We start from the raw sequence: 18,827 nt of genomic DNA, 5'->3' as shown, positions 1-18,827 counted from the left end.
GCGGGTGCGGGCGGGGCGCGGGGCACGCCGGGGGATGCAGTCCCCGCCGCGCGGTGCCGGCAGCCGCCGAGCCCTGCGCGGAGGCCGGGACGGCGATGAGCGCCGCCGCCGCCAAGGTACGCGGCGCGGGCTCCGCGCTCTCCCCGCGGGGCGGGAGGGAGCGGGGGACGATGGCGGCGCCACAGCCGGTGGGAGCGGGGCTTGGGGCGGCGGCTCTCCGCCTTCGGCCTGCGCGGGCCTCGCTCGGTTCGGCCTTGTCGCCGGCTGTGGCTTCTGGTGCCCCGGGACCCCGGGAAGGCCGGGATGGCGGGTCCCGGGAGGACCGCGCCCCCGCCGCCCCGGCCTGCGCCCGTATCTCTGTGTCAGTGGAAAGCAAGGAATTTAACCCCGTGCTAAATAAAATGCTCTAGTGTGCTAATGCTTTTAGCGGTGGTGCTTACTTACCATATTTTATTTGCGTGCACTGTTCGCACCAAGTCCTGCTGAAGAGATACTGAGAATTTAGGAGCAAATCTATTCTTTCTGCTTTACATTTGAACCCAGCAGAGTACAGGCTGTGCCTTTCGGCACAGAGGTGTCAGCCGCCAAGGAGTAGTGTATGTGTGCAGGCTGCTGGGCTTGATGGGTCTCAGGAAAGGTGAGAGATCCGGCCTTTCCAAGTGCGTCCCGTGTATCACCTGGAAAGAGATTGTATCTAGAGTAGACCGTACTACTTTGAAGAAGATGGAAAACCTAAGAGGTCAACATACGAAGTTTGGGCTGTTTCTTCCATCTTTCACAACAGAGAAGTGCGTTTGCCAAATTTTTACTCTGGACTGGTATATAAGCCCAAACTTTCCTCACTGATTGCTAGAAATGAAAACGGAACCAAACCAGAATTCTCAGTAGACATCACGCAGATCCTGTCCTCCTGCTATCATCCCAGCTCCAACCAGTCTAAACTGCAGGTTTTCGTGATTTTATCCCACAGGGTTGTAAATGCTGGAAATTCTTTCCTGAGACTTCCCTCGACCATGCTCAGCATTTCCTCTGAGGAAGACACAGTGTCACTCTGGGATCTGTCCACTGAGGACAAAACATTTCTGCTGTCTCTACTTTTAACTTAGCTGATTATTTTTGCCTGCGATCTGCCCTGCTGCTAGGAGCAAAACAGCATGAACTCAAGAGATCACTCCATGCCCCAGCCTCTGGAGACAGTTCCCACCTGAACAATGGGTTGGTTTCCATGTTCTTTTTGGTGAAATCCCCCAGGGCCTTGAAATTACAGAGCAAGGCAATTAGCATGACATAGTTTATTCTAAATGATAGCATAGGCTGTAAAACCAAAAAAGAACTGCAGAGAGAATCAGGAGAAATGTCTCTGCTGGCTGAGAGGACAGAGTCCAAAATGGATGTAGTGAAGGACATGAATTTCTGAGCCAAAAAATCATTAGCAAGATTCTCAGGAAAAACAAGTAAAATTAGTATCTCATGACTGCCCTATTTTCTCTTTTGAAGCCACAGTTTCTGTTTCTTTCCCTGAAACTCAGCAGGCTAGACATTTGAAAAACGAACATAGCTGATATTTCTAATGCCCTGATCCCAGCAGAATTTAAGAAAATCAGCAAATACTTTGTCCACTAAAGTGTTACCAGTACTTTCCATCTCTTTCCTCCTCACTTATAAATCTGAGTAATTTAGTCAAAGACATACCTCATTTGAAGTTATTTGAGCCAATCTAAATTGTAAGAGAAGCATGAAGTTTACAAAGAGGACTGGAGCACAGAGATCATCAGTGTCTCTAGTTTTCTGTTGACAGACTTTAATTGAGCATATCCCTGTTTTCTTTTATCCTGCTACCAAGTCTCTGGAAAAAATTTTATGCATTTTGGGAGGGTAGAGACTCAGAGAGATCATTGGCATGCCATGGGATCTGTGAAAGCAAGAAGAGACATGATTACTATTTAGAGACATACATGGGTACCAATTTCTGTGTGGAAAGAAAAGACTGACAAAAAAAGTGCAATCTTTTATTTTACCCTAAGTTGGTCTGAGAGCAGAGTAGCAGCTTCTCCCATATCTGCAATGTAGAAAATCCCCTGTACTGGCCAATACTGGTGGGAGGGAAGCTACAGGAGCACACTATGGAATCTCCCTGCAAAGGCAGCCCATTCCCAGAGCTAGCAGTCATTCCCTAGTGAAACAAATACTGCACGCAGCTTTGGTTTTCTTTTTTTTTGTTCTCCAGGGTTAGATTTCTGCACTGGCAACTGGTGACAGCCTGGGAGGTTGTCCAGACACCTTATTTGTTTCTGGATGAAAAGCTGTGGAAATAAGAATGGTTCCCAAATGTGCTTCCAAGCTTAAATCTGTTCAATAGTTTCGATATCAGGGCTGGGAGAGGGTGACTGCAGTGACTCAGGATTGAATCTGACTGGCTGGTTTTTGTGTCCTGGGCACAGACTGGGGGGCAAAGTCCTTTCCTCATTTGTTATAGGAGAGAATCTTTTCCCCATTCCAGCTGAGTTAAAAGGAAAAACACAGAGGTTGTTTTTATTTCGTGGAGACAACTGCACACACCATGGCATCTGAAAAGGTGAGAGTTTGGACAGGGTGGAAGCATTTGGGAAGGCTGCCTTAGTGTTATAGTTCAGGTAGAGATGAATTGTCTGTTTTTGTGGCTTTCATCTCAAACAGCAGAAGCTCTTCTTGTTTGGAAAGAAATCTGGCTTTTCCCTGCATGGCTGGAAAAGCTATTTCATAGCATGCAAATACGCAGGTGCTAGGCACAATCAGTACAGAAATTGTTTCAGAAATCTAAGATGGGATAGAAGTTAGCACTATTGGATAGGTACAAAGAGGGAAGCTTTATAGGGAATAGTTTCAAGGTCATTTGTGCATTGTTGGAAACATCAGGTGCAACTGGATAAAGAGAAGGCTATTATGAGAGACAGTGATGCTACCTGTACACCCAAATCAGGAACAGTTACGTTCAGAAAGGATCCCTCTCTCCTCCAAACATTGCTCTCCCCTGTCATAGAGTTCCTGAAATGCTTTCTGCTCATGCATTCTTTTCCTTACATTCAATACTCTGGTGCTCCCAGCATATAACCCTTTTGTCTTTTTCTTCTCAGCCAGTACTTTACAGCTATTTCCGAAGTTCCTGTTCTTGGAGAGTGCGAATCGGTAAGATGCAGTTTTCATCTATCTTTTTTTTGTCTCAGTATTGCAGTATCCTCCCCTCCACTAACCCAATTAATTGATCACTTATTAACAGAGAGGTCAGCAAACATGAGCCTGGAACAGTGAGGCATCTCCCCATGGGGAGGGAGGGGAAGACTGCAGCTTACCTGAAACAGGTGGAATAGAGGGGAACAGATAAGAGGGCTTCATGATACTACCTCAGACTCTGGCCTGCCCAGGTCATGAGAGCTAAGCAGGGCTGGGAATGGTCCCTACTTGTACTGAGACAGAAAGGTTTTAAAGGTGAGCACATGGTCCCCTGCCCTCTAAAAGCCAAAACAGGAAGGGCTGTGCTGCAGAGAGTTGCAAAGATTATTTTGAAAAATGCTCTGGTTTTGCCAGGACTGATCTTTAGTACTTTGGTCCTTCATTTGCCAGAGCACTGTCTTCTCAGTGGACTCAGGCCACCCTCCTTGAGGGGTAGGGTCTTTTTTCAAATGTAGATGCTAACATTTTCCTGAACCCATTACCAATGAAACTGGTCCCGGTGTAGCTCTCTGAAGCTGTACACACTGCTCTCCCTAGCACTGGCTCTGAAAGGAATTTCCTATGACCTGGTCCCAGTGAACCTCATTAAGGATGGAGGACAGCAGGTAAGGATAAAAACACCACTGCTCTCTCCAGGGTACTGAACTTGGGGATCATTAGGAGACTTGAGATTAGCGCTAGAAAGTTCACAGGCAAAGTTACTGAATTCCTCACCACTTCTTTGTAATTAATAGTTGCTTTCAGCCACTATTCCCTGGCATGTGAGACAGGAGGAGAATGACTGCAGGAGACTAGAGGCTTTTTCCTCTCTCATACATTTGTGACTGAATCCATAAGGCTGAAGATCTTTTCCTTACCGTGATACAACTGAATATATCTGGAGCACAGAGAAGCAGCCACACACTTTAAACAGACTAAACTTCATTCAATTAGCAACAGAAAATGCATGGAGGTGGGGACAGGGTGTCCAAAAGATGCTAAATTATATTGCGGGGGGCTGCAAAGGGCCTGTAAAAGGAAGAGGTGGGTTGCCAAAAGAGATCTTCACTGAGGCCTTACTTGGGGGTCTACAGGAGGGAGTTGTGCACCTCGTAGTACCAGTGGCTCAACGGGCTGGTATGGGCTAAGGCAGAGTTGGACAACTGGGACAGTATTGGTGGCACCGATGCAGTACCACTGGGCATTGCAGTGGTGCTTTATCAAGAGATAAGGCAGTCTGGGCCAGGTGCAGTGATCCCTGAGCCCCAGTGAGAGCTTGCTGTAGGCTAACAGTACAGCATAATTTACTACAAAGATGAGTATTAAGGTAGAGAGAAAAAAGAGGAAGGAAAAAAAATTGGTAACTGGGTTCTGGGAGAAGAAAACAAGGAAGAAGAATTTCTTATTGCTGTAGAGTAATCTCAGGTTTGTTTCCACAGTTTTCTGCTGAATTCAAGGCACTGAATCCAATGCAGCAAGTCCCAGCCTTGAAAATTGATGGCATCACCCTTTCTCAGTCAGTGAGTTATCAGCCACATCGCTGTTAACCTTTCACTCCAGCCTGCTGCCCAATCTGGACAGGATGGCTTTGTCCCATCTTTTCCCCCAGAGCTCTCACCTATACATTGGAAAAGAGGTGGCATTTATGATCCCACTTGGGAACAGAAATAGCACATATTCCCTGACGGGAAACCACTGTCAAGGATTTCAGTTCAATTCTGCTTTGGTTCATAACTCCACCTTTCACTAAGCAGTTTGTAGTCTGACTTCAATGGCTGTTCCATGGTTTGCCTGAAATTACAGCTGGACCAAATGACAAGGTCACAGGCAGATGTCAGAGGGGTTATTCTGTTCTTTGGGTTGGTAACAAACCGCATTCAAAAGCTGTTGTATTCTCTTGGATCAGCTCCCCTTTCCCAGGTGTCCAGGATGGGAAGTCTTCCTTGGCTCTCCAATAACCTCCCCATTATCTCTTTGTTCATTACAGCTAGCTATAATTAATTACCTAGAAGAGACGCATCCTTACCCCAGGCTCCTTCCCCAAGATCCAAAGAAGAGAGCCCAAGTCAGAATGATTGCTGATCACATTGTCTCTGGCATTCAGCCACTCCAGGTACTGCCTTGTCAGATCCATGCATATGAGAAAATCAGAAAGCATTTCTGTCCCTGAAATTCTCAGTCTCCTTAAATTGTTGCCAGCCAACCAGGTGGAAGAACTTCAGATTGGTGTGCTAACAGATAAAATCTGCTTAACCTCTGCATGATCTAGCTACCAATGGCACCAATACAGTATTTCCAACGCAGCAAATCCTATAGCATCCCAGGGCTCTTTCCAGAAAGAGCTGAACCCATATGGTTTTACTGCTGAGTCTAGGACATTTTAGGAGCAGCTGAAAGGGAAGAGGCAAAGGGATACTCTGGCAACTGTTACAGAAGGGTAGTACCAAAAGATACAGCAGGGTGCCCAATTCAGTGCAGGTGAGGTCAGGGCTGACCCAGCCAAGTGAACTCAGGCCAGGGGTTCAGCCTTGGCAACTCCTCATCTCCCCTGTCCTCCACTGGATGACACAGTGGGTAAGATCCAGCTAGCAGTAGTTATCTAACCTAGAGATTGCTTTGCCTTCACAGAATCTGAGTGTCCTGAAACAAATGGGGGAGAAAAAAATGGAATGGGCTCAGAACTGTATCACATCTGGCTTTCAAGGTACATACCACTTCTAAAATTGTCAGTAATTTGGCTGACCTTACAAAATGCTGCACCACTGGCATTTTACTTGCCTTTTTCAAGTAGAATCACAGATGTGGTTCTAGGCTGGTGTGCTCCTTGCTGGCAGTGTTCTTCTTGCCCAGAGTCTCTTGTCCAGGACTGGTAGCTCCTCAGGATCTCAGAGGAAAGATGTGCACAGAACATTCCGCTGCTGCACATGGAAGAGGGGAAGCCTGGTGCTATCCTGCACACTACAGCAGTTGATTCATTCTGAAGCACCAGGGCTCACAGCACTTCTATAGTTCTACAGCTAGCTAGCTGGATACATATGCTTTTGTAATTGGACACCTAATAGCAGACTCACACAGAGTCTAACAAGTAGCAGACTATTTCTTTGCCTTTTTGAGAGAAATAATGGGCTTTTGGTTCTCTCAAAATCCTTTCCCCTATGTGCTGCAATGACAGGCCCACCTTCACTTCCTGACAGACACAAACTGACTGAACGTTTGCATTTTTCCCCTCCCCAATCACATATTTCTACATTATCCTCATAGTATTTCAAGTGCATTGTCTAAAGCAGCTGAAATCACCCTGGGTCCAAAAAAGCTCAAGAAGCCTAAAGACTCCCATAACTATAGTAAGATTTCTGTCCCTTCTAGTTTCTGTCCCAGAATGCTTCTTTTTCATACTCTGCTCGGGGTTAAGATGCCTTGTACATAATTCTTAGTCTAGAAAGTGTTTGGTGTCCCTTTCAATTGACTTTCCAATGCCTCATTCCAGTGTACCACCTCTCTTGACAGCACTGGAGCAGATTCTGCAGCACACTGCTGGACGCTACTGTGTGGGGGATGAAGTAAGTATCAGAGAGAGCCCTGTGTGCTATTGCAGAACTGAAAACCAAAGTATCTTCCCCTAAAATAGGAAAGAAAATTAGTTGAGGAGATAAGAACACAAGCCCATCCAGTGCCTAGAATTACATGCAGTGCCTTCACCAAAACAGCTGCATGGATCCTACTTAGGCCATTACAGACTGACAGAGAGTTATGGAGATGTTTACTTGTCCCTGCCTATAACCTGCTGATGGTCAGATTCTGCAGCTGTATCTAGGATCTGGCTGGTACTAGAGGATGTGGAAAAAGATGATATATCATTTCATCTTTATGGGGTTTGGACCTCAACATGTCCTGTCATAGGGGCAAAGTTTTGCTCAAGAAACATGGGTTCAGTTTTTAGCTCTGTTCTATGGAACCTTTAACCAACTTGTATTTTTCTGCTCTGATCATCCAGTTTTAATATGGACAGATTTCACAGAGCTCACATAAAAGCTGTTCTGACTCTTTGAAAAGAGGCAGTTGAGGCCTTTTCCATTTATTAGTTCTGCTGCCAGGCAAAAGATCTTTCCTATAAAAGCCTTAGAAAAAAGGAAGGCCCCTGCATTATTCTGGGATGCAGAAGATTGTCTAGTAGCAGCCTTATGGAGCCCTACTTATAAGGCTACAAGATCTAATGATGGAGAATAACGTGTGCTCTGAGAGGCACCCAGGGCTTTGTGACCAGGGGAAGCAGGGTGAGGGCAGCTGCCTCTGTCTGTGCAGATAGGCAGCCAGCAGCACTGTCATTAGGTCTTCCTTTCAGATTGCAAGACTCTGAGCCTGTGTACAGAGGCCTTATCACATATCAAGTCCTGACACTGGCGGGACCTGCTTGATACTGCTGCAGTGCAAGCAAGCAAAATTTACTTAACTTTTTCCAGCCATGCAAACACCCCTCTCCCTCCATCACCTCCCTCTGCAGCTTGCCAGCAGACATGTTTGCTTAGAGGCAGTTGCCATAGAAGCACAGTGTCCTTAAGGTCATAATGATCAGCTGGTAGATAAAAAGCTCCCTAAAAGCTTATGGCTTCTACTAGTAACTACAATGAAGTTCTTTTTCTTGTACTGTTGCCATAGTATTAATGCTGAATTAAATAATTAGATCATCATGACAGCTCCTCTGTACTGGCTGATAAAATAATTTCTGTCCTGGTCTCAAAGCCTGCCACCACTGGGAAGTGTGAGGAGATGGGCTCTGAGTTTTTCTAAACCCTTTTCTATGCTATATTTGCAGGTTTCCTTGGCTGATCTGTGTTTAGTGCCTCAAGTTGCCAATGCTGAAAGGTAATTAAGGCTAAGTTTGAGATATTCAACACACCTACTTATGCTGGGCTGTCAGAGCTTACCTTCTGCTCCTTGTGCCTGTTAGAAAGTTTCCTTCCTGCCTGCCCTTCCACTTATGTTTCTTCTCTCCACAAATTTTCCTACTTCATAAATACTGTCTCTTTTGGAAATAATGAATTGTGGTCTCCTCTTAGAGGCCCCTGGGGAAACCTGATCTATGACTTTAGAAAAGCTGAGGTTGCCCACACTCTATGTTCTCTGTCCCTGTTTGCTTTATTCTTGCACTGCACACAGAAGGAAAAGATTAATCAGACTTTATTTAAAGCCTTAAGCTCATACAAGTAGTGGCTGCATGATTCCCAGGAAAAGCAGTGTCTTCTTACATTGTGCTACACATTACGTAAAAATCTGGTGAAAATCACACAATCACAATCATTAGGGTTGGAAGGGAATTCTGGAGGTCACCCAGTCCAATTTCCCTGCTAGAGGAAGTGGCACAGGATTGCATCCAGCTGGGTTTTGAGTATCTCTAGAGAAGGAGACTTTACAACCTCTCCAGGCACTGATTAATCTCTCAAGCATTTGTTTGTAAACCTACAAGGATGAACCTTTTCTGTTAGTGTAAATGCCTGGGAGATTCTCTCACGCTAGGCAGGCCTATCACACTGCTCTATACTTCTGCTCCCTGCTGCACTGGCTCTCCAACTCACAGTATTTCACAAATTCTTTTCTGTTTACAGATTCAAAGTGGACATGGGTCCATATCCCACAATAACCAGAATAAATAAAGCTCTCTTGGAGTTAGAGGCCTTCAAAATAAGCCACCCTTCCCGGCAGCCAGATACTCCTGCAGAGCTGCGAGCTTGAAGCCTTTCTACTCATTAAATCTAGTAAGCTGCCATGATAAAGAAGACAACACCTACAGTTTCCAGTAGGAAACCCCACTACTATTGTTTCCCTTTCATCTGGGTGGGAAGGACAGAGGACCTGGAAATAGTGTGGATGACTTCCAGGATGCCTGTGCTGGAATACCTGCAGCTACTAGTATTTTCTATGCAGTCTATCTCCACGAAGCAGATTAAAGCAGAAGTATCCATAATGATCAGAAGTTCCCTCTGTATGGCTTTGGGTTGGGGAATGTGGCCACAAACAACTGTGAGGCATTGAGCCAATTCTGTATTCCCCATAGGAGCTACTTCTTTCTACCATCTACAGAAAGAGCATCAGGGAATCAGTGTACACAGTGTGCTTATCCTTGGAGCTGCCTCAGAGCCACAGCACAGTCATCAGTTCCATGGATATAAACAATAAAATCCAGTCTCTGATGAAAGATGGCTTAAACATTGTTGGGGTCTTGAAAGAGCCAAGTTGACAACTCTGTCACGCCTTGCAATAACAAGAGCAGTCACATGGAATTTATTAAAGGTGTGCCTAGAGCAAAGCATGGACACAGACAGCAAGGCACAACCAGCTCTCTCCCCTACAATGAAAATTATATTCTCTTCTTTTTCCCATCCTCAGATACTCCTCTAGGTGTTTTCCTAGCCTTCAGCTGCAGACTGTTGCCCAAGGAAATCCCACCCCATATTCCCTCCAAACCAGAACAATGCCTATACTTTTACTGTAAAATAGCAGCAGTAAATACCATTCCACTCATCCCAAATGAAACCAAACACCTAAGTCACCTACAAAGCTGAAAGCAGCCTGGGAATTCCAGCTAAAAACCTGTAGGGCAAGAAAGGAACCCATAACCTTGCATCTGTGTTCTTGTGCAGAGTCACCTCAGATCCCACTGAATGTTTTGGCACCTGAGCCCAGATATTGTATATCAGGTATCCTAGGAAAACAATACCCATGGCCTTCAGACTTTACAAACCCACAGCCTCTTGTACCAAGGTGCCATTCACCTACGTACAGATACCTGGACTGCCACGTTGCTTGGATTAATTTATTACCATCCATATCTGTATTTAGGCTGGTGAAGAGCCTTGCTGTTTAGGCTCGTTCTGAGAATCATGCATTATCCTAGGTCCAGCTGGATCTTGAGTGTGCTGTTATAAAAGGTCCCAGCACAGTTGGAGCCCCCAAAGACCAACACTGTGTGCAGCTTCTGCTCCTCTTTGTTCTCCTTGTCCATATCCATCAAGTGGGCAGGAGTCAGGTCAAGCAATGTGTGGCCAGCTCGGGGAACAGAGCAGAGGTCGTGGTTGATCACTGTGCTCCATGAAAGAGTATCTGAAGTGGAAAGGGGATATCAATACTGACAAGCCCATTCCTAGTGCAAGGGATGAGACAAATGGACTAGACTAGGTGTTCAGAAACACCATCTCTAGCCTCAGAGTCACCTTCAGCTATCAAAACAGGGCAGGAGAGTCACTCACCTAGGTGGAAGACAAAGGCATCATGCAGGGCTCCTCTGGCATTGCATCCTCCACTGATCAGAACCTTCTGGTCTGACACAGCCAGAGCTGCATGAAAGCTGTGACCAAAGCAAAGTCAAAAGGTGACTACAACAACAAAACTGGGATGGCCTCAGTCACTAATGGGCAGGGATTGGCAGACTTGATCAGGAGGTTGGGGGCGTAAGCTGCAGGAAGAAAGCTGACTTCTTCTTCTCTCTGCCCTGACTTGCAGAATAACCCTAAAAGAGATGTTCGCCTCTGCAGGTCAGGCCTGAAGAGCAACTCATTATCTCAGAAGGAGCTATCAAAACTCCTGTACTTTGCTCTGGGGGGTGAGATAGCAGGCTAGCTGGGCTCTGCATTGATTTAGATCATTGTTCTAGGGAGCAATTATGTCCCTTTAGGAAGAGCATAGTCCTGGTACAGGAGTTTCTTTCCCTGTGTGGCACAGTACCTCTCCAGGCACTGTGAAGACCAAACAGCACGTCATACGGTTTACTAGCACACAGCAGAAAACTTAGCCTAGCCTGAAAGACAGAGGAGTCTTCCAGGGAGTCTAAGAAATATTCCCCCACACCATACAGGCACCAACAAGGACAGCACAGGAACTCCTGGCACCACAGCAGAGAGAAGATCCACTGTATTTTGACTGATGGAACAGAGATATGCAGCTGGGTCTGATCACAAGCACTGTTTAAGCCTGGCTTCAAAGAGAAATGACACAAGAAGATAGCTCCTGGGTCTGCAATAGACACTTACCAACGTGCAGAAGGCTGTCCTGCCAGGAGTGGCACTGATGTGTACTCCATGAAACCTGACAGACAGAGAAAAGGCAGGTGAAATGTCCAAAAACCTCAGCCTCATAACTAGACAAAAACTTAGATACTCTGCCACATCAACAATGCCTCTGCCTTCTCTATTACCCAAGTTCTTCCAAAAAAGCCATTGTTTTTTCTACATCCCCTCCCTTATTGCCCCAGCAAGGTTTTTTTTTAACCCGTAGTTTTAAATCTCCATTGCCTAAGTCAGGAGTTTGTATAATGCTATTGCTATTTTCCCATTGAGCACACCCCAGTCCCAAGTCCCTGTCTTGGAACAGATGTTCCCAAGGCAGACAGATGGCACACACTTACTTACCCAGATCCAGAATGTGCATGTCACTGAGGTAGACAGAAGTCCTCTGACCCCCAAAAATCAGCAGCTTGTTTTTCAATAGAGTAGCTGAATGCCTGGGCAGAGAGCAAGCAAATGAATGAAACATCTTCAGCAAGTTCCCAAAACTTCCGTTTTAGCCTTGGCCCCTTCTACTGGGCTGCCGTAGCTTCAGTATACACCTGGGACAAAATCCCATCAGGATTCACAATAGGAGGTACTGAGAATTCCACTGCTTTAAACACAGTCGTATCTTAAGGAGTACATGGTAGAGAACAATCACCTAATATTTAAGAAATCACAGGTGTGGGAGGGAAGGTAAGCAGAGGTTTCCTGCACTATTTTGGATAGCTGGAATTAGAGCACTCTCACCCAAGCCTAGGCAGAGGCTTCTCCCCTTCTGAAATAGGCTGATACCAAATTTCATGCTCCGGATTGAAGACATAGAGCACATTGCTGCAGGGTGCAACTGCCAGCGATGCCTTTCTGGGGAAAGTTCCTCCAAAAACAAAGAGCTCCTTGTGGTAGATAGTTGCACTGTGGTAGGTGAGCACTGGTGTCCTCCCTTTAGCCTAGAAAAATTTCAATATATATTTGTTACAACAAGTGCATTATTTGCTGCATGACCCATAGGAAAGGGACCCACGTCATGCAGTGAGTTTGACAAGTCTCAATTTTCACTTTATTGGCTCCCCAGTCAGATCTTTGCTGCACAGGCAGACAGTACATTCTTTGCACGCTCTGCATCACCAGAATGCTCTAATAAGAAAAAGAAATCAGCCTCTCACACCTTCCTCAGAAGATGTCAGGGAACAGAAAGATTTCATCCAGGCTTACTCTGTAAAAGCCATTTTGTGCTTTACCAGGAAAGAGACAGATAGTCCCATGCTGACAAGGGCTCAGAATTCTGCTGTACTCAGGGCAGTTCCTGATTTGAGAAGACCAGCTCTTCACCTCAGCATCTGGTGCTGCTCTCAATGGCACCATATAAAATGAGAGGCCATTTCCCTTCACTGCTTGTACAGTACCTCCCACCATTGAGCTTGGTCAGGCACAGCCCTCTGCAGCAACCATTTTTTCCCATTGCTTCATTCATTGTAGGCACAGCTCCAGGTTTCTGTTCAGCATGTGGCTTTTCAACACAGCCTCTTAATACCTGTCAAACCCAACTTTGCATCTCAGACAACCTGCACCAACAGTGGACCAAGACTACTGGACTAAGGATATAGGCACATGGACTGCCACATTCAGGCAGAACCTGCCACTCCTCCTGCACTTTTGTCTTGGAAGAGAGGCAGTACTCACAGCCACAAGGAGCCATTTCCAGGTGACTGTGTCCAGAATGTAGATGCTGCTGTAGTCTTTGTCCTCCCTTATGCCCCCAAAGATGTAGATACGCTTGGTGTCAGGGTCGTAGGTGGCTGTGTGACCATGCAAGCACGATGGCATGGCATTTTGTAGCTGGAAACCCACTGGAAGCCATAAATCACTGTCTGTGGGAACAACAGCAGACATATGGTGTGGGAATTCAAAAATACTCTTGATTGCTCTAGATTTAAAGAACATGTCATAAAATCTTTACTCAAAACCTTGTTCCCTTTGTCTCCTCTCCTTTGATTCAGGGCTAGAGGGAACTCATACAGAATTGTTTCTGTAAAGAATGATGGGGAATAGCAAGGTGAAAGAGAAGACCAGTGAGGTGCAGAAAGACACAAGGCACTGGAATTGTATCTCACACTTCCCCACCAGTAACCACACACTTCAAACTGCACAGTTGCATTTACCCCTTCAATTCCAACTCTTTCCAGAACTTGTACCTTAGCTCCTAGAGTGCTCTCAAGTATAATCCCAGAGCCTCATAAGGCACTCTATGCTGTCAGCTCAGCCTGGTGACATGCCAGATGTGATGCCTTTGCTGTCCCCTCCATATGCACAGATGCCCAAGTACCCCCTCCAATCTGCATGAGCTATCCCCAAGTCCCACTGTCTCCATTGCTTTTCACAATCCTAAAGTCCCCACCAATTTCCAGCTTCCAGAGAGCATCCCTGCAGGACTGTTGATTGACACCTTCTCCACCAATGAGAACAGCTGTCCCCAGGTCACTGAGGCACATGGCATGGCACCACCGAGGGCTGGGACTGCCTGGGGAGGGAAGAGCACAGGCCTGTGACCAGTCAGACAAGACACCCTCAGCTCCCTTCCCTGTTGGGGAGAACAAGGCACCTGAATGCTCAGAGTGGGGAAATGGTAAAGCAAGGCACCCTGCCCTCTGCAGGGGAAAAAGACATACCTCCCTAAAGAGTATTTTCAGTTGGCTTGGGGGAATAACTGTTGTACTTAGAGAGACCTCAGGAGCAAGGAGTAGCTGGATGTAGGATGCATTCAGGCTGCCACTTCGGACAGGCTTGGATGTCCCCCATTTACTACCCCATCTCCAGAAGTGGATATCCCAGTTGTGCTACTTGGCCTGTGCTACTCCTCATGAGGGAGGGCTACCCAGGGACAGCTTGTCAGTGCCTAAGATAGAACAATCAGAAGCCTGGAGTGGCTTCCAGAGGTATTCCTTGTCCTGCTCTGTTCCTCCTCCCTTCCCCTCCCAGGCCCCTGCAGTTGGCTGAGCAAGCTAAAAAAACTACTTTTAAATCAAGGTCTATTTCATATCTTACCTTTTTTCCTCAAAGAGTTATGCACCCAGAGGTGTGCCTGAGATTCAGAGGGGCTAAAGAAACATATTTGAGAGCCTGACAGTACTGGAAGCACTGATGGCAATTGCATGAAGAGGAACAGCATATACCCATGACCTACTTGTTATTCTTGATCACTGCGGAGATACAAGATGAAGCATGAGAGGCTTCTGATGTTGAAAGGAAGGAATATCATCACTGAGTGACTGATTAGACAAACCAGGGTCTAGGAACCAAATCCTCACCTTGCAACTCCTTCACTGCCAGATCTGCAGAGGGAACACAAAGATGGGCCCATAAAGCAGCCAGCAGACATACTGTGGAAAGTGCTCAGCTCCACTGTGTCAGAGCCCTTTGACCCTCCTTCCTCCAACCTCCAGCACAAAGCTACCTCACTGCAACAAACAAGGTGCAAGACCAAGAATCATAAACTAAGTCTCATCACAAGAAATGTAGAAAATAGGTAAGAGCAGGGCACACTTCCTCTGCCTGCCAAATACTGTCACCATTGCATTTTAGCCCTCTGATAGAAGGTCATTTCCCCCCTTCTCACACTGCCTGCTGCAGAAGAAGCTTTATGAGGAAGCTATATTTGCCTTTATGACAAGCAAGGCAAGTCCTTGAATTTCCCCATAAGAAATTACTTATTGTAATTTCTTATTGTAATTCTTATTTCTTGTTGTAAAAATTACTTATTGTAATTTCTTATGGGGACCACTAAGTTATTGCCAAACTTTTACACATACACTTGGTCACACTCTGGAGGCTGACTTGGAATTCCCACTCCAGAAGCCTAAGGTTTTGTTGCCAAAGCCCTTGGCAGTTACTTTCTCACTACTCAAAAGCCAGTACAATTATGCTAATTACATATATATATATATATATATATATATATATATATTCCTTTTTGTATTCTCTGTACTGTAATAATAACCAGTGTCTTCTATAGACTAAGTGGTATGCTATTAGTAGGGGTACAAACAGACTAATGCAGAGGTTACAGAATGTCACAAGGTAACTTTCTTGTGCCTCAATTTACTCTTTTGTAAAGGAAAGTTAACAATATTTGCCTTAATTTATAAAACACTTTTACTTGTATGAAAAGATAGGCATTATGTCACGGTAAAAAGTGGTGGCACTAAGATGATATATCCCATGTTCTATTTCTGGCCTTTCCCCAGCAGGCAAAAATTCATCTAGCAGCTGATCCAGGAATAAAGGGCATTTTCAGTATTTCAAAGCCAAATATACAAGCCCATCATGCCTTGGAGGTACACAGAGAAATGGAATGGGAAGGTGCAGCCCAGCAACATTGACAGATCATTCAGACAAGATCTGTAAAATAAAGTTGGAAGCTACCAGAGTTACCTTCTTCATCAAGATCTCTCTCAGATGCCGTGGGTTCAAATAAAACTTTTCTGGGCTTTTTGGAGTGGACTCTTGGTGGTTCTAGGTCAGGACTCTTCCTCCAGGCCTCATTGGATTCCACCTTTCCAGCTGGTGACTTCAGGGCACAGGGTACCACCACGGTCCTCAGTGGTGGCCAGACGTCCTTCTTCACAGGCCTGGATGCTCTGGCAGCCACCTCTGAGCTCTGACTCTTAACCTGTGACATAAGTCCCAGCCAAATCAGCCCCGAAGAAAGATACCTGAGGCTACTGTGAATTGCATCTTACTGAGCCAGAGATGTGTTAGCTGTTTTTAGGCTCATCTTCCCATTGAGTTTTAAGGGCCAACATGCCATCACTATCAGCTGCCAAACAGATGCTGAGCAATGCAGCTCTGTGCTGCTGTGTGCTGTAGTCGGCTTTCAGACTGCTGGCTGCTGGGCACAGCTAAAACATGGAAGGCAAAAAGGCTACCTGTACTAGGAATGAAGGGGCTGGTTGACCATCCCACCAAGGACTACTACACTCAACATTTATAAAGGCATTTCAATGGAGAATATATCTTTCTTCAGCACAAGAGAAACTTTGGTTCCAGAACTTGCTTAGCTATATCTCCACTGAAAAAAATGGCAGCAAATATTTCAGCTAGACATAAACTGAATGGCTACTGGTGAGGGAGAAGATACTAAGAAAAAAGTGAAATAACAAGAAGGTGACTCCAAAATACACATACCCCAGTAGAGTCCTCCAGGTCCTGGCCAAGGGGCCTATCATCTGCTGGGAGCACTGGTGACTGGGTGGTCTCTGGTACAAGGAAAGGATGGACAGGTGTACTGCTGGAGACACCTCGGAGCAGCTGCAGCAGAAACAGCGACAGAATAAAAGGCCCTAAGTGTGTTAGCCTCCATCCACACAAAGGATGAGCAAAAACATGTCTTGCAAGGGACAGAGTCCCTACAGTGCAATAACCTGCCTTTTATGTCCCACACCAACAAAACAAGCAAGGAAAAGGAAAGCCAGGCACTGTAACATGCTAAATCTAGTGGCGTCAGCTCAAGGTGAAACAACTACGTAAGTACCAAAGACTCAGGAGAGAGTGGGATTGGAAGTGATCAGCTGTCAGCTGCCTGTCTCCTGCAACACACAAGGTGTTCTGGCAAAAACTGTGTTCAGAGGATAGGCCTGGAGCATCACAGAGGTTTCAGGCTCAGCACAGACATGCATTAACAGATTCGTGTTTGTCAGCTCTACCTTGAAGTAGCAGAGAAGGAAAAGGAGAGCAGGGAGAGGAGGTTCTGGGGCTGAGAAGTGACAACATTTGAGACCCGGGGCAGGAAGAGAGGAGAGTGTCAATCCTTTTACCTGTCCATTGACAGTCAGAACAAGCCTCACAGGGTTGCCTTTATCCATCTCTTTCAACGAGGCCATGAAAATATCTGTTCTCCAGTCATCTTCCCACACCAGAGACCTGCACAAGGGACCGTGGCTTTTCAGCCCACAAGTGATACTGATCAGGACAAAATTCCTGCTCCCATACTAGATGCTAACAGCCCAAAACCAAAAGAGATCCAACCCTGAAAGCAGCCAAAAGGAATCATCACTAGAGGGAAACACCATGGTGGAGGACCAGCAGGCCTATGCAGCTTTTGGGTAACAGCAGCAGAATCAGGCAGCACCAGAGACCAGAAAGCTTTTCTAGGATGCCCCTCCTGACACCCTGCTGTAACCTGCGGGTGGGCTCCAGCGTGCCGACCCGCTGTGGCACGACGCCTGGGGACACCAGCACATCCACTGCGATGCTCGTGTCCGGAGAGTAACAGCTCCAGTCTCCCAGCCCGAACACCACCAGCTGCTTTGGCAATGGCAGGGGCAGCCAAGCCTGGAAACCCCTCTGGTCGGACTGGCTGCAAATGGGAGGGAAGAAAAATGAGAGGTAGTAATCAAGGAGTAAAATAAAAGGTGAAAAAATATATGAAAACGCCTGAAAACACGTTTATGCCAGGGAAGGGTGAAAGGAGAGGGCTTATGTAGTTTAAAGATGAAACCATGCAAGGATGCAGGGAAGGAGATAACCGGTGGGAAGAGAAAGCCGCCAGGGGCTGGAGCAGCTCAGCCACGCGTGCAGCGGCATTTCCATAGAGGGCCAAGGCACGGCGTGCGGGTGCTCGGCCCGCGGGGAACCCAGCCCCGAGAGGGACCGGCCGCAACGCGGGGCCGGGCCGGGCCGGGCCGGGCCGGGCCGGGCCGCACCTGCCGAGCCGCCGCGGCGGCTCCCGCAGAGCCCACAGCACGTAGAAGGCGGGGCCGCCCTGCCGGGCGCTGCCCGCGGGCCCCGGCCGGCCGCGGCGGCGGGCGCGCAGCATGGCGGTGAGCCGGCCGGGGCCGCCGGGGCCGCATTAAAGCACCGCGCCGCAGCGGGGGCGGCCCCGGCATCCCCCGGCCCGGCCCCGCAGCTGCGGGGGAGCCCGGCCGGGCCCGCCCCGCCCCGCCCGTGGTGGGAACGCCCGGGGCGCGGCCATCCCCGTCAGCGGCGGGGCCGGAGGCAGCCCTGCCCGGCCGCGAGGAGGTCGGGGGAGTAGGGCCGGCTGCTCAGGCCTTCCGAAAACGGGAGCAGCCTTGCCTCGTACCAAAGCAGCCTCAGTAGAATTACAGAATTAATTAGGTTGGAAAAGACCTCTGAGATCATCAAGAACAGCCAATGACCGAACTTCACCATGTCAACTAGACATGGGCACTACACATCCAGTCTTTCCTTAAACAGCTCCAAGGATGGTGACTCCACCACATCCCCGTGTGGTCCATTCCAGTATATAATCACTCTTTCTGTGAAGAAATTCCTTCTAATGTCCAACCTAAACCTGCCCTGGCACAGCTTGAGACTATGTTCTTTTGTTCTGTCAGTGGCTACCTGGGAGAAGAGGCCAAATCCCACCTGCCTACACCCTCGTTTCAGGTAGTCCTAGAGCGTGATAAGGTCTCCCTTGAACCTCCTTTTCTCCAGCCTAAACAACCCCAGCTCCCTCAGCCACTTCTCAGAGAACTTGTGCTCCAGACATTCACCATTTCTAGAGCCAAGCCACATGACCCTTTCCAGAGAGGGATAATTTGCTTGTTGAGTCCTAAATAATGGTATCTGTACGCATTTCTT

The 18,827-nt window shown here is 47.2% G+C and overlaps 2 protein-coding genes across 6 annotated transcripts; one reads left to right on the top strand and one right to left on the bottom strand.

Annotated features, from left to right (window-relative positions):
* Positions 1 to 9: 9 nt before the first annotated feature.
* GSTZ1 (glutathione S-transferase zeta 1) lies at positions 10 to 9,154 on the top strand. Of its 3 annotated transcripts, none has more exons than XM_068192749.1 (9): positions 10 to 116; positions 3,114 to 3,165; positions 3,748 to 3,815; positions 4,629 to 4,709; positions 5,177 to 5,302; positions 5,818 to 5,893; positions 6,697 to 6,749; positions 8,003 to 8,052; positions 8,793 to 9,154. In XM_068192749.1, exons 1-9 carry the CDS (start codon positions 96 to 98, stop codon positions 8,917 to 8,919), a joined length of 654 nt encoding a protein of 217 aa, XP_068048850.1. In that variant the 5' UTR covers positions 10 to 95; the 3' UTR covers positions 8,920 to 9,154. The 3 variants fall into 3 exon arrangements, with proteins under 3 accessions (XP_068048850.1, XP_068048852.1, XP_068048853.1); XM_068192751.1 differs by lacking the exon at positions 10 to 116 and adding an exon at positions 2,287 to 2,575; XM_068192752.1 differs by lacking the exons at positions 10 to 116; positions 3,114 to 3,165 and adding an exon at positions 3,289 to 3,465.
* On the bottom strand, positions 8,352 to 18,057 carry LOC137475443 (rab9 effector protein with kelch motifs-like). Of its 3 annotated transcripts, XM_068192743.1 has the most exons (13): positions 17,930 to 18,057; positions 17,407 to 17,583; positions 17,042 to 17,147; positions 16,413 to 16,535; positions 15,660 to 15,897; positions 14,537 to 14,560; positions 13,627 to 13,749; positions 12,912 to 13,099; positions 11,979 to 12,178; positions 11,592 to 11,683; positions 11,214 to 11,268; positions 10,434 to 10,531; positions 8,352 to 10,287 (listed from the first exon to the last, which is right to left on the bottom strand). In XM_068192743.1, the coding sequence occupies exons 1-13, from the start codon at positions 18,040 to 18,042 to the stop codon at positions 10,073 to 10,075; spliced, it is 1,752 nt and encodes a 583-aa protein (XP_068048844.1). In that variant the 5' UTR covers positions 18,043 to 18,057; the 3' UTR covers positions 8,352 to 10,072. The 3 variants fall into 3 exon arrangements, with proteins under 3 accessions (XP_068048844.1, XP_068048845.1, XP_068048846.1); XM_068192744.1 differs by lacking the exon at positions 17,407 to 17,583; XM_068192745.1 differs by lacking the exons at positions 17,407 to 17,583; positions 17,930 to 18,057 and adding an exon at positions 17,253 to 17,380.
* Between the last annotated feature and the right edge of the window lie 770 nt (positions 18,058 to 18,827).

Source organism: Anomalospiza imberbis, chromosome 6 (genome assembly GCF_031753505.1).
Source record: "Anomalospiza imberbis isolate Cuckoo-Finch-1a 21T00152 chromosome 6, ASM3175350v1, whole genome shotgun sequence".
Classification (NCBI taxonomy): domain Eukaryota; kingdom Metazoa; phylum Chordata; class Aves; order Passeriformes; family Viduidae; genus Anomalospiza; species Anomalospiza imberbis.
Note: the sequence above shows the minus strand (reverse complement) of the source record. Positions and strands in the feature narration are given on the sequence as shown.